This window comes from Perissodus microlepis, chromosome 11 (assembly GCF_051167445.1).
Source record: "Perissodus microlepis isolate ML-2025 ecotype Zambia chromosome 11, ASM5116744v1, whole genome shotgun sequence".
Classification (NCBI taxonomy): Eukaryota; Metazoa; Chordata; class Actinopteri; order Cichliformes; family Cichlidae; genus Perissodus; species Perissodus microlepis.
In genome coordinates, this window is record NC_140471.1 from 24354068 (window position 1) to 24373917 (window position 19850).

Below are 19850 nucleotides of genomic sequence, written 5' to 3' on the forward strand. Positions count from 1 at the left end.
AGGCATGCTGCAGGAAGAGCTTACGGAATAAAGTCTAAGCTGTCTTTCTAATTTGTTATTCCTGTCTGAGTTATACCACTCATTATGTCGTCGGCATATTCCCTTTAACGTTTGTAGAACACGTCTATCCAAAGTGCTTTGACGTACAGCGAATGCAAACATTATTCTGGTTTTATTCTCGCTGCCCACTGAGTCAGAGATGACACTGCAGCACATGGGAAAACGGTCACAGGTTGTGTTTGTGGGGAGTTGTCAGAGTCCCTGAAAGCACTTAGAGCCCTGAACTCATGACCCCCGAAGCCCGTACAAAGCAGCAACATCCTGCTTGTGTTAATAGTGTTACTTGTCTAGGCTAGTCTGTGCCCATGACACAATCAGCTAAAAGATTTTAGAATTTCCTGAATTTAATGTTTTCATTTAGTCACGTTCCTTTATAACTGTCTGAAGTCTGAACTGGAACATTAGAATATCTTTGATATCGGCACTGACTCGTGCATTTTTATTGACACGACAAATGGAAACATTTCATTTAATACACAGCCCCAGTCTGAACTGTTAGCTGACTTTCATGCAGAAGCAATTGAATTTGTTGCCGTTGAAATACCTGCTTTAAAATACAGCACTAGTATTACTGAAGGGGAATATCAGGGGAGGAGACAGTACAAGTTCAGAAAAAGAGTACTGACAAGTCACATGGGACCTCTTTACAACCCTGATTTAGACAGCACTGCTTATCCCTGGAGTTTTTTGCACAAAGACGCACAAACAGGGATGCTGTGTGTTTGATTGCAGAGCCCTAGTTTCAGTCATAGCCTCCTGAGCTAGTTTGCACTCTAACAAAGCCTTTGTCAATATTAAAATGAACTAAAGTGGCTTATTTTTCTTGTGTATGTGTAATGCCAGAGGAAAAATGGACCTACATATAAGACTGATGCGCACTCAACCAGTGCCTGTGGCGTACAGAAGTGGAGAGGGGCAGCAGTCTGTGCCCGCGCTCCTCATACACAGCTTCCGGGAAGAGTTGTCATTCCGCTGTGTCGCTTTGTCACTCACTCAGTCCGCCGCCTCCTCCTCCTCCAGCACCACCTTCTCCTCCTCCACCACCACCACCTTCTCCTCCTCCTCCTCATCTAATTTCCACCCTTCCTTCCTCCATTCATCATTATCCTCCTCTGCACGGCCTCCACCTGTTCTGCTCTGCACACACTGATCCATGCTCTTTAATAAAAGTGTGTGTGTGTGTGTGTGTGTGTGTGTGTGTGTGTGTGTGTGTGTGTGTGTGTAAGTGTGTGTGTGTGTGTGTTGCACATTTTTTTTTAACCCCCTGCCTTGCCTTTTGATGGTGGTCTGTGGACAGACCCTGGCTATTGAAGGGCAACACAGGGGGCAGGGTGGTTGAGACGTTGTGGTGACGTAGCTGTGGGAATGGGGACAGGAGCAGCTCTGAGGGAGAGGAGGAAATGTCAAAGTAGAAGGATGCTCAACGCGCACACACGCGCACACACGCGCACTTGACTGTACTGACACCTCAGCACTCTTACACACTTGACTGCATACATTTCAGACCAGCACCACTGACATCATCCAACCTTTTTCTTGCCATCTTGCTCTTTTTTTAAAAAAAACAAAAACAAAAAAACAACAACTTTTTTTTGCTGTCTTTATTTTTTTTGTCTTCCTCTCCACTGGTCGAACCTTTTTTTTTTCTTTTTTCTTTCTACCCTTTCTCAACCATATCCTTTTTCTTCCCTGTTTTTCTCCCTCCCTGCCTCCCTCCTACAGAGCCCCCAAAGAACCCATCCAATGCTGGCGTGGTGGCGGGAGCTGTGATTGGCTCCCTGCTGGCCCTCCTTTTGGTTGCCGCTCTCATCGCCGTGCTCGTCACCCGTAGGCGCAGGCAGCAGCAGGGTTACCGCGCCAATGGCGGCAGTGACATGAAGACACGCATATTTGGGGGCGGCAAGAAAGCGAGCAAGAACGGCACAAATGGAGGTGCGGGAAACGGTGGCGGCAACAACAACGGCCCCATCTACGTTTACAGCGAGAGCTCCCCCATTCAGGCCCTTGGAGAGAAAAACAACCACCAGCTGATTACCATGGGAGGCCACCCTGAAGTTGTTAGCACCACACCCACTGCCCAAGACATCCTGCTAAGCAACGAGTTGGACGACGCGGAGAAGAGGAAGTTTGATGAGCTTGACGAAACAGAGAACTATGATCACTACAATCCTGGTGGCCCCATCCATTTGCCTCGCTCAATGCGCGATCAGGAGATGATTGGAGAATACGATGATGACATGGAGTCCCAGCGTGATGGCTCGGTCATCTCACGGACTGCAGTTTACGTATAGAGGAGGAGGAATTGGAGGAAGGGGAGGAGGAGGAGGCAAAAATGCGAGCTGGAGAATTCCTCCTGAGGATTTTGTGGCGGTGGGGTCTTGTCCCTGTTTGATGGTGAAAAGAAAATCATACCACTTTTATTTTTGAAAAACAAAAAAATCAATTTTAAATATAGTCTATCATTAATCACAGTGGACAGAATGAAAAAGAGGGTGTGGTGGGATGTTGTAAAAGGATTGTTGTTGTTGTTATGTGGTCCCTAAGAACTAAAAATCAAACGGAGAAAAGAACAACATGCCTCCCACCGCTTCTGCTTGTGCTCTCGCTATCACTGGGACCTTGCCTATTGACTGACAGACAGGCTAAAGAGAAACAATGTAATGTGGGAGTAGGTTCATGGAAATGTGATTACAAGCTTAGACGAGGCATCTCACTTGCATAATCGCTGTTATCTTCACTAAAACAGTAGCCGTGGAATAAGTTGTCAAGCAGTTACCTGATGCCTGCAAATCTCTTTACTTCTGTGGGAAACTTTTTGTTTTGCCAACGTGTTGAGCTGTGACACCTGGTGGGAAGTGGAGGACAGCGGTATGAGTCAGTTTGAAAGTATAGACAGTAACCATCAGGTAATTTCGAGACAGTAAAAATGTATTTGCTTATGTCTGCTGGTGACTTCGCTCTGCTCTCTCTGCCTTCTTCTCAAAACAACTCTGCCAACTATCACAGGCAGTAGACACTCTCAATTTGAACTTAGCAAAAAATTTAAAGAACATGAGGTCTTTGTGTGCCGAGCAAATAGAAAAGCAGTTAGGTTTTAACAAAGTAAGTTTGCTGAGAGTTTGAACCAAATTCCTAACAAGGTGTTCACGAGCAAACTTTTGCACTGTGCCTGGAGGTAAGAGACGGTAAACAAGAGATGAGGGAATGAGGTGTAGCTGATCTGACAGGGTCAAAGGATGGGGAGAGGGATTCAGGAGGCAGGAGGACTAGAAAGGAGCACGTCTCTTCTTTTCTCTTCCTCCTCATCCTCGTCTATTCAGAGCGCTCCTGACAGGAGGAGCTTGATTGGTAATGAGCCGTGAAGTCGCTCGCTTAGCCGGGACCAACAGATTGCCACCACTTATCGTTTATGACGTGGCGATTCCTCTCTCCCTCCCACCTCCATCTCTCCATCATGCCTCCGTCTCTCCTCCTCTCTCTCCTCATCCTTCTCTCCCTTTCTCTCCAGTGTTTATGGGGAGTTTATGATTTATCCAGGGCGGTGTTGAGGTCAGGGCTACCGAGAGCAAAGTAGTATTTTACCGCTCCTGATGTGTCAGACACCCCACTTACTCTACTCCAGCCCGGTGTGCCCTGACATGCCAGGAGTGACTAATCCACCTGGAGTGGCCATGTTCACTCCACTGCACAGACACCCCAGCTGCCTCTCCCGCTTTAGTAAATGGTGAGATGTAACAAGAGCCCCACCTCCAGAGTGCAATGGCATTAGGTTAGACAGATTTTCAATGAGATCATATATTTCTTTCCATTAGCCAGTGTTGTTAAATGTAGTGAATTGATCGGGAGACATAAAAGGTTGCATCCGCAGCAAAGCTATGGGAGTCATATTGACTAACAGGCAACATGTGACGAAATGGCCCTTTTTATGATGCAGGTTCAGGGCTGATTGTCTCCTGACTGTTAATTTATCCTTTTAACGAGCCACCGGAGGCCCGCTCGGGCAAATATTACTCCATGGCTATTGTACACCGCTGTCTTTGAGGCTCAGTGTGTGTACATTTGCATGCGTCACCATATCTGCATAGCCACTGGGCGACTGTGATGGACAATCGTAGAGAGAACCGAAGCTCCTCTAATCATTGCGTTCCCTGCCCTTCCTAATCAGCTCTCCTTGGACCCACTGGGAATCCAATGAATGGGGTCTTGATGACTGTACCTGACCTCCTGTAAAGGACCTTCTAAGAAATGGGTTGGCTTCTGCTGCAGGTCATAAGGGCAAATGCAGGGTGACCCATTCCTAAGGGCAAAGATGACTGTGCTTGCATTTCTTATCGTGGCTGTTTTTTAACCTTGAACTACAGATGTGAGAGAGAAACACTCACCCAGTATCTGTACAGGGCGAGGCAGACCTTGTTTGCCTTTGTGATGGCTGTTAACCTTCAGAGAGGTGGCGAGAGAGAGAGACAGATGACAAAAATAGAGACGGTGCTTCGTGTTTGAGCACTGTCTAGCATATTGTAAGCCAGTGTGTTCAATAGGATTATCGTCTAATGGCCTTAGCTTATACTTAAATGCAACTCCTGCCAACCTGGGGTACAGTAAATTTGCCGAACGCAGCTGATTTGTCACACTCAATATGAAAATGTATTATTTTTACACTTGTATGTGTCACCAATACAAAGAAATATGAGTGCAACACTTGTTTTTTTGTTTTTTTTGGAAGGGGGGGTCAAAAAAAGAATACTGACAAAGGGACAAAACTGTTGTATGTACATTTTGGTGTGAGCTATCTGTGTACTATATACGTAAGCATCTTTATTTTTCTTGTGAAAATGTGGATATTTATGAAAATGTAAATATCAGATCGATGGAGCCAGTGTTTCCGATGTTATGGAAGTAAAGAGGAAAGCGTTTGTGGGTCGGCTAAACCTCAGAAGGCATTCAGAATGTAATTTTTAACCTAACGCATACCTCAGTAGTTTGGGTGTTTATAACATACTGAACTGACTGAGTTTAATTTATCCAAGGGCCAATTTGATTTGGGGGGGATGCATATGCTTGAATTTGTTTTTTTTTGTTTTTGTTTTTTTTCATCCAAGGTAACTTTATCTGCATTTATAAGCACACATTTCTTGGCAGACAATTGGCTTCACCTTCTCCTTCACAGAAACTCTGCACAATGCAAACAATTACACACAATACTCAATTCATCAGGTAGACCGTATCGACACAAGCAACGGTCTGTTAAGTCAGCGCTCGGTGTGTGTGTGCAAATATGTGTGCCAGTGTGTTCGGCGGCTTTAGGACATCTCTCGCTGCCATTGGACTGTAACTTGAGTAGCCACCCTTTGTCACCATGGAAAACTGGCAAACCGAAGATATTATTGTGCATTTTGAGAAGACGCACTCACTCGGCACACACACATACTGTACGTATACATTCGCAGAGTGCTGAGATGCATTCGCCCACACACAAACACCCCTCAGTCAGTCTCATTATGCTCACTCCCACAGCCAAACTGTGCAGAAGACACCTTCTACCTGACAACTCTGCCATCTCCTGACACAAGCCCACACAAATGTGTTCGCGTAGCTGCACACACACACGAACACACTTCGTCTTACTCTGCCTCTTCCACAGCGGCTCTGTCGAGACACATACCGAGTTCTGTTAGTGTGGAAAGAGCTGTACCGTGATGTGTCCCCCTGCTCCAGTGCTTTCTGCCCCCTAAAGTGTCCAGCCTGTTCCCGAATCAGTGACTGTGTAGAACATAAACAACTACACATTTGGGGGAGACGCACACCTTTCACCCAGTGTCACAGAGGAAGGCTTTTTAGGAAAGCGATTGTCCGTTCTGGTCTTGTTCTGCAGAGGGAAATATCGCTTTCATAAAAATGCCACCGCGCTGACCTCCTCCCCCTCCCAGAGCCCTTTGAATGCTTTTAGAAGAGTCTCATTTTTTTATTTTTTTATTTTTTTAACTTGACTCCAAAATGTTGTCTTTTACTTCAGCCACCTCTGCTACTGCGACCGCCTCCACAGACATACACACAAGCACATCCCATTGCCACCCACCTCGGTGCCCAAGTAAGGCTTGTCAGACAAAATGCTTTTAAGAGAAATCTGCAAACCTGGTCCAGGTCTTGCACAAGGTTAGACAGTCAGAATATCCAATATTTTCTTTTTCCTTTTTTTCCCCTCTTTTTCCTGAGAGCAACATGCTCTTATCATTTCTTTGGCTCCAAACATCTGATGAGTAATCAAAGCCTTAATGCATGTGAGATGGGAGATGTTAAGTAAAAAAATGAAGAAAAAAAGAAAAAAAAGAGAAGCTTCCGGTGTACATAGTATAAATATATAAATATGTAGCAGAAAAAAGAATTACTAATTTATGGTGTCACGTTTGTGTATTACTCAGTGACAGCACGCATGAAGGATTTCTTTTCTCCTGTTTACCGCTTCTCCTCTCTTCTGTTATTTTTGCAGTGCTTTATAATTTATGTTTTATGAGTGCTTTATTCTTGACTGCTGCGCTGTGATTGCTGCCAAAACTGGCAAATGTGCTTCTTCTATACAAGTGAAACTGTATACAAACACACAACAAAACAGTCTTACCCAAAATGTGCTTTTTATTATTGACTGCTTTGTGTAAAGTTGTTCTTTTTTCTTTTCTTTTTTTGTATTTTTTTTTAATTTGAGTTTTATTTTGGTCTTACAAAGAAGAAAAAAATACAGATTAGAGTTGGTATTGCCATTTTTGTCATGTCTTTCTAGATTATTTTTGCGTATTCAGTTACTATTAAAGATTTCTTGATTTTTGAAATGTCCCGGTGTTGCTGTGTGTGGTATGTGTCTCCTCTTTCTTACCTTCATGTCTCTTTAACACTTGAGGTTAGCTGGATGACTGAGCACCCAGATTGAATAGAAACGCCAGTCATTGATTCACACTGATTAGATTTATAGATTAATTGATCAGGATATGAAGTGGCTTCTCGGTCTCTTGTCACCCATCCTTCAGATCTCAGACACACCCCTGCTTTTTCTCCCCCCCTTCACTTCCCCACACTCTCATTTCCTGGTCTGGCTGCTTGTCTCGTTTCACTTTTGATAAATCTGTGAGTGTGTGTCAACAGAAGTGTGATAACAGGCTTATGGGAAAATGAGCGCAGGAACAGGAGATGCCATTTCGTGGTTTATAATTGTCCTGAGCTCCACCTCCTCCCGTTCTGTTTTGTATATGTGACTTGGCTGGCAGAAGTAAACTTGCTGCCTTAGTAATGGCTAGGTAGCAGATGCTGTAGTTGTTTAAAGGGCACATTTTTCTATTAGGTGTTTCACCAGTGCCTGGAGATAATGAAAGCACTGATGCATTCCTATTTCAGAGTGCAGGAATACTATTATATTCAGCAGAGTTTCAACAGTTCTCATGTAAAAGCTGTACAAGCGTAGAGAAAAGGGTAGAGAGCAGGAATGTGGGCATGTAGCTTCAGTGGTTTTCCTGGAGGGAGGCAGCTTGTGTTTTCAGTTGGGGAATGTGCAGGCCAAGCTGAAACTTTGTGAATGGAGCGCCTCTCAAAGGCTGCATTGTTTGAGCTCTGCCTAAACCAAACAGGTTTGGTCAAATTTCAACAAGAGGGCATGCAGAAGTTTAACTGTGTGTAGGTTTATGCTTAAATATGCTGTGTGCGTGTGTTGATGCATGCATATGCACCTGCCTCATTTAGTTTGGACATTAAAAAGCGCTGCTGTTTCCCCACAAAACAAAAACTGACACAAGCAAATTCTGCTCTTTAACGTGCCCATGATGGTGACAGTTGGTATATGGCAGTGATGGCAGCGAGTTCTCGGTGTTTGCCTGGTGCTTTGATGCCGTCATGTATCTGTGTGTCATCCTGGCTCCTTGTCACAGTTCATTTTTGTTGCAGGCTTCTTCTGTCAATGCACAGCTATTTACTGTGAGTCCAGCCCACCATCTGGCCTCTCTAATTGCTTTGGATTTGAGGCTGGCAAGATAGAGAGCACTTACACAGACAGACTCGCTCACTATCTCTCTCTCTCTCACGCACACACATACACACTTACACACACTTACACACTTTGACTCCTTTGGTTTTCTAGCTGAATGTAAAACACTGTACGCAGCAGCAAGGCTTTTAAGGCACAGCTAGTAATAAAAGCCTGTGTGGTGCATGCGTTTTTGTCTCGCTGTGACACATGAAGGAAAAAAAAAAAAAAAGTATGCCCATCATGTGACTGAAGTGACCCCGTAACGCAGAACCTGGCCTATTAGCGCTCAGAGCAAATAACCTGGATCAGGAGTCAAAGTGACAGCTCTACGCCAGGCACTACCACTGCGTTCAACCTTAGCTTTCAACGATGAGACGCGGTGCCCCCCGGGCAACTCGGCTGGCTGGTAGTGGCACTGTTCCCAACAAGTTGATTGTGGGTGTGCGTTTGTATTAAAAAGTGTGTTCTTTGGTCATCCAGCGTGCTAAACAAGTCTGTTCTGGTGGTTAGGCGCCCACTGAGTGCTATGCTGGTTTCAGACAGATTGGGTTTCCACAGGATGTTTGTGTGTGTGAAAGTGTTTAAGTGTTATCAGATTTTTTTTCTTCTTCCTTTTTTGGTGTGTACTGTTTGACACATGAATGTTTGTGCATGGCTGTATATTTAACTTCCAGCTCTGGCAGCCACAGCTCTGATTAAACACTCCGATCATCTGTGTGTGTGTGTGTGTGTGTGTGTGGATAAGCAAACAGACCAACTTTGGTCTCTCTCTCTGTGCTGATAACGGCTAATACAATGCTCATCACTTAGCCTCTCACCCTCAAGCTCCAGACTTGACTAATAAATCCCAGAGTGAGTGATGAATGGCCAAGCCTGCTGCATCGATGTATGAGTGATGGATGTGGTGACCTGGGCCTTCACAGGGATTAAAGCAAGTCTGCCTCTAACCTCAATTATGAAAGTAGGTCTGTGTTTCTATGAGCTTTAAAGTGACTGTTTTTTATCTTTGTTGCCTGTGGTGAATCAGCAGACCTCCAGCTGTGTGTGTGTGTGTGTGTGTGTGTGTGTGTGTGTGTGTGTGTTTATAGTTAGTCGAGGGTTTCTAGCAAACACTTGATCTTTAACTGGCTCATTTCATAGCTGAGAGTGATTTTTCTAAATATTTGGGTTCTGCATTCTGGTTTTGACTCCTATCTGTTACTCCTCACAGCCCCTCCAGTTTTAGGACAATTATCCAAAATATGAATCTAATTAATGAGTTTGTATGTTGAAATCGTGGAATGTACTTCAGTGGCCAAGTCAGTCATCTGAACCCAGTCCAAGCATGCGTTTCTTTGCTGAAGACCAGATTGTTGGAGGGAAACCCCCTGAGGAAAGCAAGACATGAAGATGGCAGCAGTACAACTCTGGCAGAGATGACAAGTGCGATAATGTCTCTGGGTTTGGATTACTTTTTCTGAAGTTTGTTAATTTGTCCACATGCTTTCTTTCCCTGTGTGTTCCTACTGTACAATAAGAGCACAGAGTCCACAGTTATGTGTTCTCTGCAAAGCAGCGCTTTGAGCTTAAAGTTAATGAGTACAGTAGAGCTTTAATGATTTTTTTTGATTGACAGAGAATTATCAGTCATTTATCAAGCAAACACTGCAGCTTTGTGGGGATTTGCTGCTTATCTTTGTCTGATGTAAAAGCACGTTTAATATGTTTTGGGTTTCTGACAAAACGCGAAAGTCAGAGACTTCACCTCGGGCTATATTGTGATTGGGTTCTTGTGCTTCCACACCAGTAATAGCTGTGACAGGATGGATTATGCTTTCAGGTCGTCTCTCTGTCTGTACATCCATCTATTGTTGTAAACATGATATCTCTCAAACAGCTTAGGGGAATTTTTTTCTTTTACAAATTTGCCACAAACATTTACTCGGACGCAAAAATGAACTGATGAAAGTTTAGTGGTCAAAGGTCAGCATGGCCTTACAAAACAAATTTTCTAAATGAAGATATTTGTATGCTAATTGTGACAAGTTTTCAAAGAATTTAATAGGATGAAGTGATGATATTTTGTCTCCAAAGGTCAGCTTCCATGTTTTTCTCGCCATTATTCAGCGGCATAACTGAGGAAGAGAAGCGGAGGCTGTGGTCTCATTTGACCAGGTACTGAATTCATAATGCTAATCTTCAGTGCCCACCTGCTGAATAAAATCTTTAATAGACGTGAGAAAAGCAAGTCAAGACCAACATGCGTGTTAAATCCAGCTTCACTGGAGATGTGGAAACCAATGGTGGCTGATTCTCTGCTTCTCAGTTCCCACTATTTTATAGATTTGGTACAAGTCATTCATCCGTTATATCTTCTAACAGCCAACATAGTGGTTAGCACTGTCGCCTCACAGCAAGAAGGTTCTAGGTTCGAATCCCTCCAGCTGGCAGGGGCCTTCTCCAGGTACTCCAGCTTCCTCCTACAGTCCTGCATACTACAAGTAGTGATTGAAAATGGTAAAATTAGTAGGTTTTAGCTCTGTGATAACCTGGCAAATTGTCCAAGTTTCACTCTATCTCCTCCATAACATCTGGGATAGATTCCAGCTAAGCCCACAACCCTGAACGGGAGAAGCGGTTAAGAAGATGGATGGAAATAATCACTGGCAGGAGCCTTGATAAGATGCTGCTGCTGCTGATGATGATGATGATATTACCATTATTTAGCATTCTTTAGTATTTATTTAATCATTTGCACTAGATTGGTTTAGCTAGTGACTGTAGAATAATATAATTCTTTTTAATTAGTGCAAAGTGCAGTCAAGTTTGATTGGAAATTTGCATTTCCTGTCTATCACCCAACAGCCACCATAGTGGTTACGACTGTTAGCTCACAGAAAGAAGGGTCCTGGTTCGAGCCCCTGGCTCAGGCCGTTCTGTGTTGAGTTTGCATGTTGTTCCTCTGCCTTTCATGTGGCTGATCTGGTTTCCTCCCACAGAACAAAAACGTGCACATTAGGTTAACTGGTGAGTCTAAATCATCCCTGGACATGAGGTAGATAAAGTGCTTAAAGCATGAGAATAAAGTGTGGTCAGATGTGGCTTGTAGTCTCAAATGTTTTGAGCGGTCAGTAAGACTAGAAAAGCTCTATCTAAATGCCAGTCCATTTCTATTTCCAAATTTAATGAGAACCTTTTCAGTCGCTGGTAGGACATGTAATTCAAAACCAAATGTGAACCTCATGCTGGCACAGAGAAAAGTCAGAAGGTTCACCAAAGTCAGCGGGATCTTCTTCTTTTTTTCTCCTTTGGGGACCATGAATATCTGTGCAAAATGTCAAGGCAGTCAAACTAATCTTTGAGATATTTCAGTCCTGACATCACAATCTCCAGATACGATGTGAAATTATTGATTCAGTGCTTAAACTCTTAGAGTGAGTGTACAAAGTCTGAGTCATATACAGTCTATCGTGGTAATACTTGTTGAATTCCAGTATTTCACACACACCCACAGATTACTGATACTGGCTGCTCTCACGCTCCCTTGTTTTATCACAATGAAATTTGAATCAATATTTTTTAAAACAATCTCTCAAGTAGAGTTCTTAATTTCACACTGTCTGAGTCCATTTGTGACAAATTCAGGGCTTGTTCATAATTTAGGAGTCGCTATGTGGAGAGACTAATTTGTTTGCCTGACCACTGTAGTTTGTGAATGCTAAACTGGCTTTAGGTACTTTTCAGTGGTACAGGTTCTGGTGTCTTTGGTAGCAATGTTTGCTATGTGGGAAGGATTGGGATCTAATCTCGTTGGCATCTTACTTTAGTTGAGTTTGTTTTGGATCAGGCAGCGAGCACTTATTCACTATTCACACCAGAAACAGCTGTTTATTTGATACTTAAAATGTCAAGAAAATTGCAGTTTGAAGTAAAAATGCGTTTTCCATCAACTTAAAGAAAAATGTCTCAAGGTATAACCTTCATTGCTGTAGTAATTAATTTTTCAAACCAGAGGGGGTGCTTTAAAAGCACCTGAATGGCAAATGTAGTATTTCCTCTAAAAGAATATTATCGTGTCACGCAAGGTGAAAGCAGAGCACACAGGGAGCCACATTTGTAAATAACAGGAAATTGGAAATCATATCACTCCTCTTCCACAAGCGGTAAATGATAACATCCGATCTTCTGGCTTCTGGTCATGCAGTTGTGTTCACATGTGTGTCTACTGTATGCATACGTACACACACACACACACTCATAAAAATCCAGGCAGACAGACGGGGGGAGGTGAATGCTCCTGTTTCCCCCGGAGGCCCCTGGCGTTTACGCTTTCTGTCCCGTGCTGACGCAGCTGGAGGTAACTGGGCAGTTGCGCTGCATTGCTGGGCACACGATTCTCCCTAAGGGTGGAGCATGCACACGCAAACGCTGGGAGGGCAGAGAAGGGCAAGGAGAGGGGGAGTGAGATGTGGCAGTATGGATGGAGAGCAAAACGAGCATGATGTTGTGAGGAGAGCAAATAGGAGGTGGAGGAGTGAGATCTGAAGCCCTGTGCACTGGCAGAAGCTCCAAAGAGCTAGCAGGTATATAAATTTAACAGTGACTAATGCAAGATTGAGTAAAGCGGGAGAAGAGAAGAAAGGAGGATGGAGTCAGAGGATCGAGAGAGCAAGAGGGCAAAAGGCAGAACAGAGAGGGAGGAGTAGCTTGATTAAAGATGTAGTGGAGATGGCCAAATGAAGGGTGGAGGCTGATCAGGGCTGAGTTGTTGCAGCTGTGTTGATTTAACTTCTCACTGTTCAGATTGTGTGTGCTGGGGTGTGGATGCATCTATCTGAGGATGCAATGGAGAGAGAGAGAGAGACATGGAATACGAAGCTTAGACGTTCAGAGAGCGCCGCTGACCTCAAAACACCTGCACAAACAGCCACCACCACAGATAAAAGCTCCAGCGTGTGTTGTGCATGCATGTTCACGAGTTAAATAAGCCCCAAAAGGTCTTCATGCTGTGACTTACCTGGAACAAATCCTGTTCTAGAAAATAAAAACAAAGAACATTATGTGAATGCGGTATGACCACCAGGGAGCGTAGCTCTGAGCGAAGTGAGTGTGCACGTGTCGGTGTGTGTGTGTGTGTGTGTGTGTGTGTGTGTGTGTGCGCATGACTATGCGGGGATGAATAAGAGAGATTTATATCAGGGAAAGAATGGTTTGTTGCTGCTCCTAAGAATAGATTCTGTGACGGAAATGATTTTGATGCTGTATGCAAGCCCGTGTGTGTGTGTGTGTTTGCCCTGGAGTGTTTTGCAGATCAAATGCACTTTCTGTTTAATTCACCGTCTCAACAGGCAGCTCCTACAAAGTACATGCACACACTGGCACATGCACGTCTTTGCACACTCTAATACAAACATACAGAATGCAAGATGAGAATGGAGATAAAAAATGAAGTAAGTCTGTAAATATTTGGTCTTGGGGACATGAGATATTCTTCTGGGGACAACCAAGTCCACAGTAAATGCCGTGTGTTTGCTTTCTTGTTCACTTATATGTGTAACTGCTGTGCAGATGTGGGTCTGCCTGGTGGTGAAGAACATGCATGCAAATATATGTAGGGGTTTTTTTTCAGCGTGGGTGTTTACTGTAAATGTTTTTTCAGGGCTGACAGGCGATGAATGTTCATGCTGTGTCCCCTTGAAGTGTTTCATAGTCAGAATAATCGCCATTGAGTGTTTTTTGGGGGAAATGGTTGATGTTGTGAAAATCCCTACTATGCTTTTTTTTTCCGTTGGCTTTGTGGGTTGTATGCTGTGTATATACAAGTCTGTTCATACATACAGTATGGTGAAGTGATGGAGTGGACTAGACTGTGCCTTCATCAGCAGTCCAGAGTGATGTTATCTGCGCTGGCTAGTTCCCCTGTAGGGTTCAAGTCTTTTCTGCTTTCTTTGTAAAATACATACCAAAGACAGCGCTGTCAGACCTTAACAAAACTAAGTGTGTGCTCGTGTGTGCTCGTGTGCATGTGTCGGCTCCTCTTTTATAACTACAGACTGAAACCTCATTCATGTGTCTGTCATCTTATCGAGACATCTCCTTTTCCTGTAATCACTTCTTCTGCCTCATCCTCTTCTCCCGCACTCCTATCTCCTCATCGTCTGCTGTGGACTAAACGTACCTCGCGTTTAGTCCACAGCAGACTATAAAGGTGTGTGTGTGTGTGTGTGTGTGTGTTTGTGTGTGTGCACGCGCGCTCTCACAACGCCGTCCAACTCATACTGGGGTGTAAAACTCCACTTCCCCTTTTCTCATTTCCAACACATCTCCCATCACTTGCGGTTGAGCTGAGAGTTGGCATTATAAAAAGAAAAGGCCTTTTCACTTGTGAGTGTGGGGATGTGGGTGTGTGTGTGTGAGCCAGTATGACGATCTCTGACCACACTACAGCACCTGCTAGGGGGTCTCCTGTATGTCTTTGGCCCCTTGTTAACTTGTCCTCTACTCTAGAGTCCTCAGTGATTTCAACTACATGGCTTGTCACTCAACCCCACAGCCAAGGCATCATGGGTAACAGCTCTGACTCACTGCTAAAGTACACTTTAATGTCTAATGCGAGCAAGCGAGAGGGAGAAAGCATCGGAGTTTGGAAAATAGCTCAGCATTGCCATGCGAAGCACAGCGCCGCTGCGCCCTCCGTTGTCCGTTTAACTGTCAGCTTAGGGCAGTGATGGAATAAAATGGTCCTGAATGGACAAAGGGTCTTATCTCCGAAGGAAATTAAATGTTATTCAAATTTGGCGTTTGGCATCTCGGGGGCTGTACGTGAAATGTTTATAAACACAAGTCGATTATCGCTCACATAAACATGGATATGATCTTTGCCACCTTGACAGTAATAACAGGTTCATCGCAGCCTCACACCTCTGATTTAACCCGAGCGGCAAATGGAAACAGCCGCTGAGAATTATGGTCTGTTCACTGTGTCTAAGAGCTGGAACTCCTTTTGTTGTGAGGTAACAACAAGGTATAAATGGCAAAAAAATAGACGGCACAGAGCACTCAGAGGGTGCAAGAATGCAAGGCTCACATTTTTGATTAATTTATGTTCCAGTACATTTCAGTTTTCCTAAGTCATTACCCTCCCAAATGACAACCATTCCTGGTGGATTCAGGCAAACTCTTATAAACAAGTGCTTGCTGTGGTCCAATCTCCGTGCTTCTGGTCTGCTTATCGTCTTGTGTTAGCACTTGGGTTTACACTCTTTTCTGGAGACTGTGTATCATCCTATAGTTTCCATTTCCCAGTTATTTATCTGTATATTACACACACACTCTCCAGGTACTGCTCGCAGGTCGTTTATCCTCCATAGGTCCCCTGATATATGGAGCTGTTGCATTATAGTATCATGACACACTCCTGCCTGCAGAGCAAACACAGTTGCGTACTCTGTCAAGCACCTGGTTTGTCATGGTGTGTGTCTGGCACAGTTAAAGGGTAAGTGTAGGTGTGTGTCTGTGTGTTAACTTAAGTTTTTTTTCTTCTTCTAGTGATTTGTCCTATTTTAAGGCCCCTTACTTTCCTGTCTCTCTGTTAATACTACTTTTACTCAAGTGCTTCAGGGTTTTCTTCTCCCAATTGCTATTCATTAGGGTTGATGGGTGGCAAAGGTAGTAAGGCTGCAGCAGCACAAATATGGCTTCTAGAAGGTTTTCTGTGGCATATTTACTGCAGTATTTGCTGTCTTATTCATATAACCACAACCGCTTTTTTTTTTATCTTTTCTGTTTTATCTGTAGATTGTTTCTTGCTGGTCTGTGAGGTGTAAGAAATTTGCGTTTTGCAAAACACCAAGACATTATTGTCATTTTGCTTCGTTTAGCAACAAGCAGTGCAAGCAGAAAGAACTTAAAATAAAACAAAAACTAAACTTCGAAGCTGGGCCAAGAAAATACTTTTGCTAATGCAGTCATCTGAGCGCTCCGTATGATACGTAATGATTTCTTAGTTTGAAGAAACATCTTTTGATGTCTCATGTGTTGCTTTCCTTTCCGTGCAGACTCCGAAAGTCTTTGTTGATCATAAGCAGCGGAAATTTGACTCAAACAGTAGTGTGAAAATGGTAAATATTGCTATAGAAGATGAATTTGATGTTTAGTGGTGCGAGTTGGCGTACATGTGGATAATAGTTGCATATGCATGAGCCTATATTCACTGTGTGTTGGTGGTATCCCTCTGTGTATGTGTGAGCCCCCCCCCCCTCTCAGTGAGTAGGCAGTGTATTACTTGTTTTGGTGCAATGAGCCAGGCCTTGTATTAGGCAGGTTGAGCTGCAGGGGAAATTTTGTAACACTTGACCTGTTTCACTGACTCATTTGTGTGGATGAAGAAAAGGAAGGAAAGAAAAGGAAGGAGAGAGCAAGCGAAGGGATTGGATGGCAGTACAAGTGGTTCGGGTGATTGGAAGCATGAGTGACAATGGTCAAGAAAAGGAGGGAGAACAGCAGCTGGGGCTAGCTGGGCGGGGAGAGTGACATGAGATGACGGTGCCTTCACATTCCTGCTTTCTTACTTTGCCCGTCTCTGCGTCTCTCACCCATCCCTTTGTCTTTATCTTTCATTCAGCAGCCTCTCTGGCAGGCCTGGCTGAGTTGCCCCTCTTCTTATTACTCAGCCCTTCAACCTTAAAGGTCAAAAGCAAAGACTTTGCGCTTTAAAAGTAAAGAATATCACATTTCTCTGTAACTACCTGGTGCTGTGCACGTGGCTATGCATATGTGACATTCCTCCTTTTTCCCGTCTGTCCCGGTGAATGTGGTTGTTTTTTTTTTTTAAATACTCAATGCCAGCTCACTGCATACATATTAATAGTGTAGTTTTTCATTTGAGGAGCTCAGCTGGTGGTCTCCTGCCTTGAAGGAAGACTTTAAGCTGTATAACTGCTTCACTGGCTACTTATTCTCACAGTGTCCTCTCCTTCCTTCTGTCCTCAAATTGTGTGTGTGTGTGTGTGTGTGTGTGTGTGTGTGTGTGTGTGTGTGTGTGTGTGTGTGTGTGTGTGTGTGTTTATTTTCCTTTGCCTTTGGCTGTAATGAGTATAAAGTAGGTAAGAATGATGAATGATGTATTAGAAATTGTTGAGGGGTCAACTGATCATTTTCAAGTGTCTTTTTATTTTTTGCTTATCTTTCTGATATCCAGCCATGCAGATAGCTTTTTATTTGAGCATGTTTTTAAGTGTAACCTGTTAAATATGCAGTACCTATAAAAACAGTTTATAGCTGTGTATTTCCCAGAGCACCAGGGCGACGAATCTTCAAAGATAGCTGAGTATCTGAATGCGATTTTCATGTACAATTCACACCTAAAATTAACAAACTGGATATCTCAGCATCTGTCAGCGCAAGAAGGAAATGCATGGAGACCGCCATGTGATTTTTTTTTTTTTTTCCGAAAAAAGAAAAAAAATATCAGACCCCATCTGGAGATGATGATCAGAATCAGCTGGGTGTGAAAGGCAAGCTGTGTCCAAAGTCCACCTCCTCCCAGTAATTTAGTCCTGCAGGCAAAGAGTTTACAGATTTCATTTGAATTGTACAGACATCTCGTTCAGCTCTCTCCTCTGTTTTGTCCTATCAAAGGAACCCACTTTGGTGCGTATGACAAAATTTTTTCCTTCCCTCCCCTTTTCATAACAAGATCCACCTGTTTAGATCTCAAAAGAACTAACTGGCCAAAGTCTCCAATCAAGCCCTAGATTTTTAGACATGTAGGAGTAAAGTTATCTCTCAGACTAATTACAATATACTCAAATGCTATTATGGATTTTTTTTTTCTTTTCTGTTTTTTGTCCAGTGATGCCAAACTCATGTCGTCTAGCCCTGCTTTAAACATATTTCAGCTCTAGCTATAACATCTTTCCTGACAAGAGTTTATTGAGGAAATAATTATGCTTCCCTCGACCTGGGACTTGCCAAGTTTGTCAGCAAGTACACCAAACCGTTTCATAATTTGCATACTGAGATTGATGGTGTGCATGTGGGCTGCATGGGCAAAGCGAAACTGCTTATAAATACAAAACATTAAAACAAATGTAATGAACTGCATGTAATTATATAGAAACTCTAATGTTAATATCTGGTGTAGATGTTGATGGCCAAAGAAACCCAAGAGGATTATTGCAGAATGTGGCCAGATAAACCCAAAACTATCTCGCTGGTTAGAAAGCACTGCAACTCCTGGAGCCTTTAATACTTAATGCGCTGAACTTTGTTGCCCACCAGTGGGTCAGTCATTCGAAACTCATGTTGTGCAGCCAAACATTGTTCTGACTCTTCGAAGTTTATTTCAAATGTGAGTGGAGATTCAGAAGTCTCCAGACATGCCAAGCTCAATATTCCTCACGTGCCTGGAATTCAGAGGAGGGAAAAGATAAATGAAATGTCAGGCAGGAAGTTTTAAAGCCTTCAAGTTGTTTAAGGGTAAAATTATGCTTTAAGAAATTAAATCATGTGTAAGAGTTTGATATTGTTCCTCATTTTCCACTTCATTTGCTTGTTTAAAAAAAAAAAAGTAGTAAAAATGTGGAGGGAAAAAAAAATCCTCTTGTCTATCTTCCTTTTCCTTCGAATCTGCTTTCATTACCCTCCTTGTCCCCCAATCTCCCTTGTCGCCTGCTCTTCCGCTGCTGCCACAACTGCGCAAAGTACAGTTGTAGCCTTTCAGTCCTGGTGTGACGGCTGGCGTGGCGACTGGTGGCTGCGAGCACGTCCGCTGGTAAAACGAGCCCCGCCATCAGTCGAAACAGAGCCTGGTGTTTGGTGACATTTAGCATTTTACTGCAAAAATTATGCATCAGTGTTGACATTCAGCCTTATGCATAAAATTCATGATGCATGTGGCACTTCCTGTAGGCATTGCAGCAGAAAGACGGGCGAGGAGTATGTCACAGCTGAGGCACAACAATCCCACGTATTGAGAATAGATCTCTGTTGTGCGTTTGCATATGTGCGACTGGACGAATAACATCCTTGTGAATCTAGATCATCAAGCTTTATGAATGATTTTAGGAGTCGTGTTTTTCGTGTTTCCTTCTCTCCATTGTTGTCTCCATTATGGATTCAAGAATAACTCCCTGCTCCTATGCACATACACACGTACACGCACACCTATCCCTGAGGTACTTCACTTTATTCATTCTTCGCAGATTAATTCCAGGACGACACTTTTTACGATCCCCAATTTATGTCAGCAGTCAGGCAGGCAGGCCTTCCCTCTCTGCTGCCTCTCCTCTTATCTCCTCTGCCTCATGTCTCTGTCTCCCTCTACATGTGCGCTCAATGAAACAATGGTACTTTCTAGTAACGAGCATAGAGTTTGTCAGGTTTTAAAAAGAAGAAGAAGACAAATGGAGGGAGGGACCGAGAGGATGTGAAGATAATGGGTTTCTGTGGTGATTAACATTCCAGAGTGCTGCATCAAAGAAAGTGTGACTGTCCTATTGTGTCTTTACTGACAGAAGAATGAAGGGAGGTCTCGGCGCTGGTTTCTTCTGTGGCTCACAGGGTAATAAACATACCATGTCTAATCTACATCTCGGGTGCCGGGGTGTCTCTGTAAGTCTGAGCATCTCTGCGTGTATCTCTGTGTAAACTGAGAGTGACACATCCACCCTTTTCATCTTTTGAGAACAGAGCCACATTTATAAGATGCAGTCAGCGTGACGGTGAATGAGCTCTCATTCTCTCCCCGGTGAGTCAGACAGCGAGCTGACTAACCGGTCATTCATTCTGTCATTTGGGATCA

General features: G+C 43.5%; 1 protein-coding gene across 2 annotated transcripts in view; it reads left to right on the top strand.

Moving 5' to 3' along the window:
* The window catches only part of LOC146377951 (nectin-2), an 85479-nt gene that overhangs the window by 44070 nt on the left and 21559 nt on the right, over positions 1-19850 (top strand). Inside the window, exon 7 of one of the 2 annotated variants that reach the window (XM_084943481.1) lies at positions 1783-6884. The exons of the other annotated variant lie outside the window; for it this stretch is intronic. Within the exon in view, the coding sequence (XP_084799607.1) occupies positions 1783-2351 (569 nt within the window). The 3' untranslated portion in view covers positions 2352-6884. Of the gene's footprint in view, positions 1-1782; positions 6885-19850 lie in introns of those variants that run through there. 2 annotated transcript variants of the gene reach the window in all.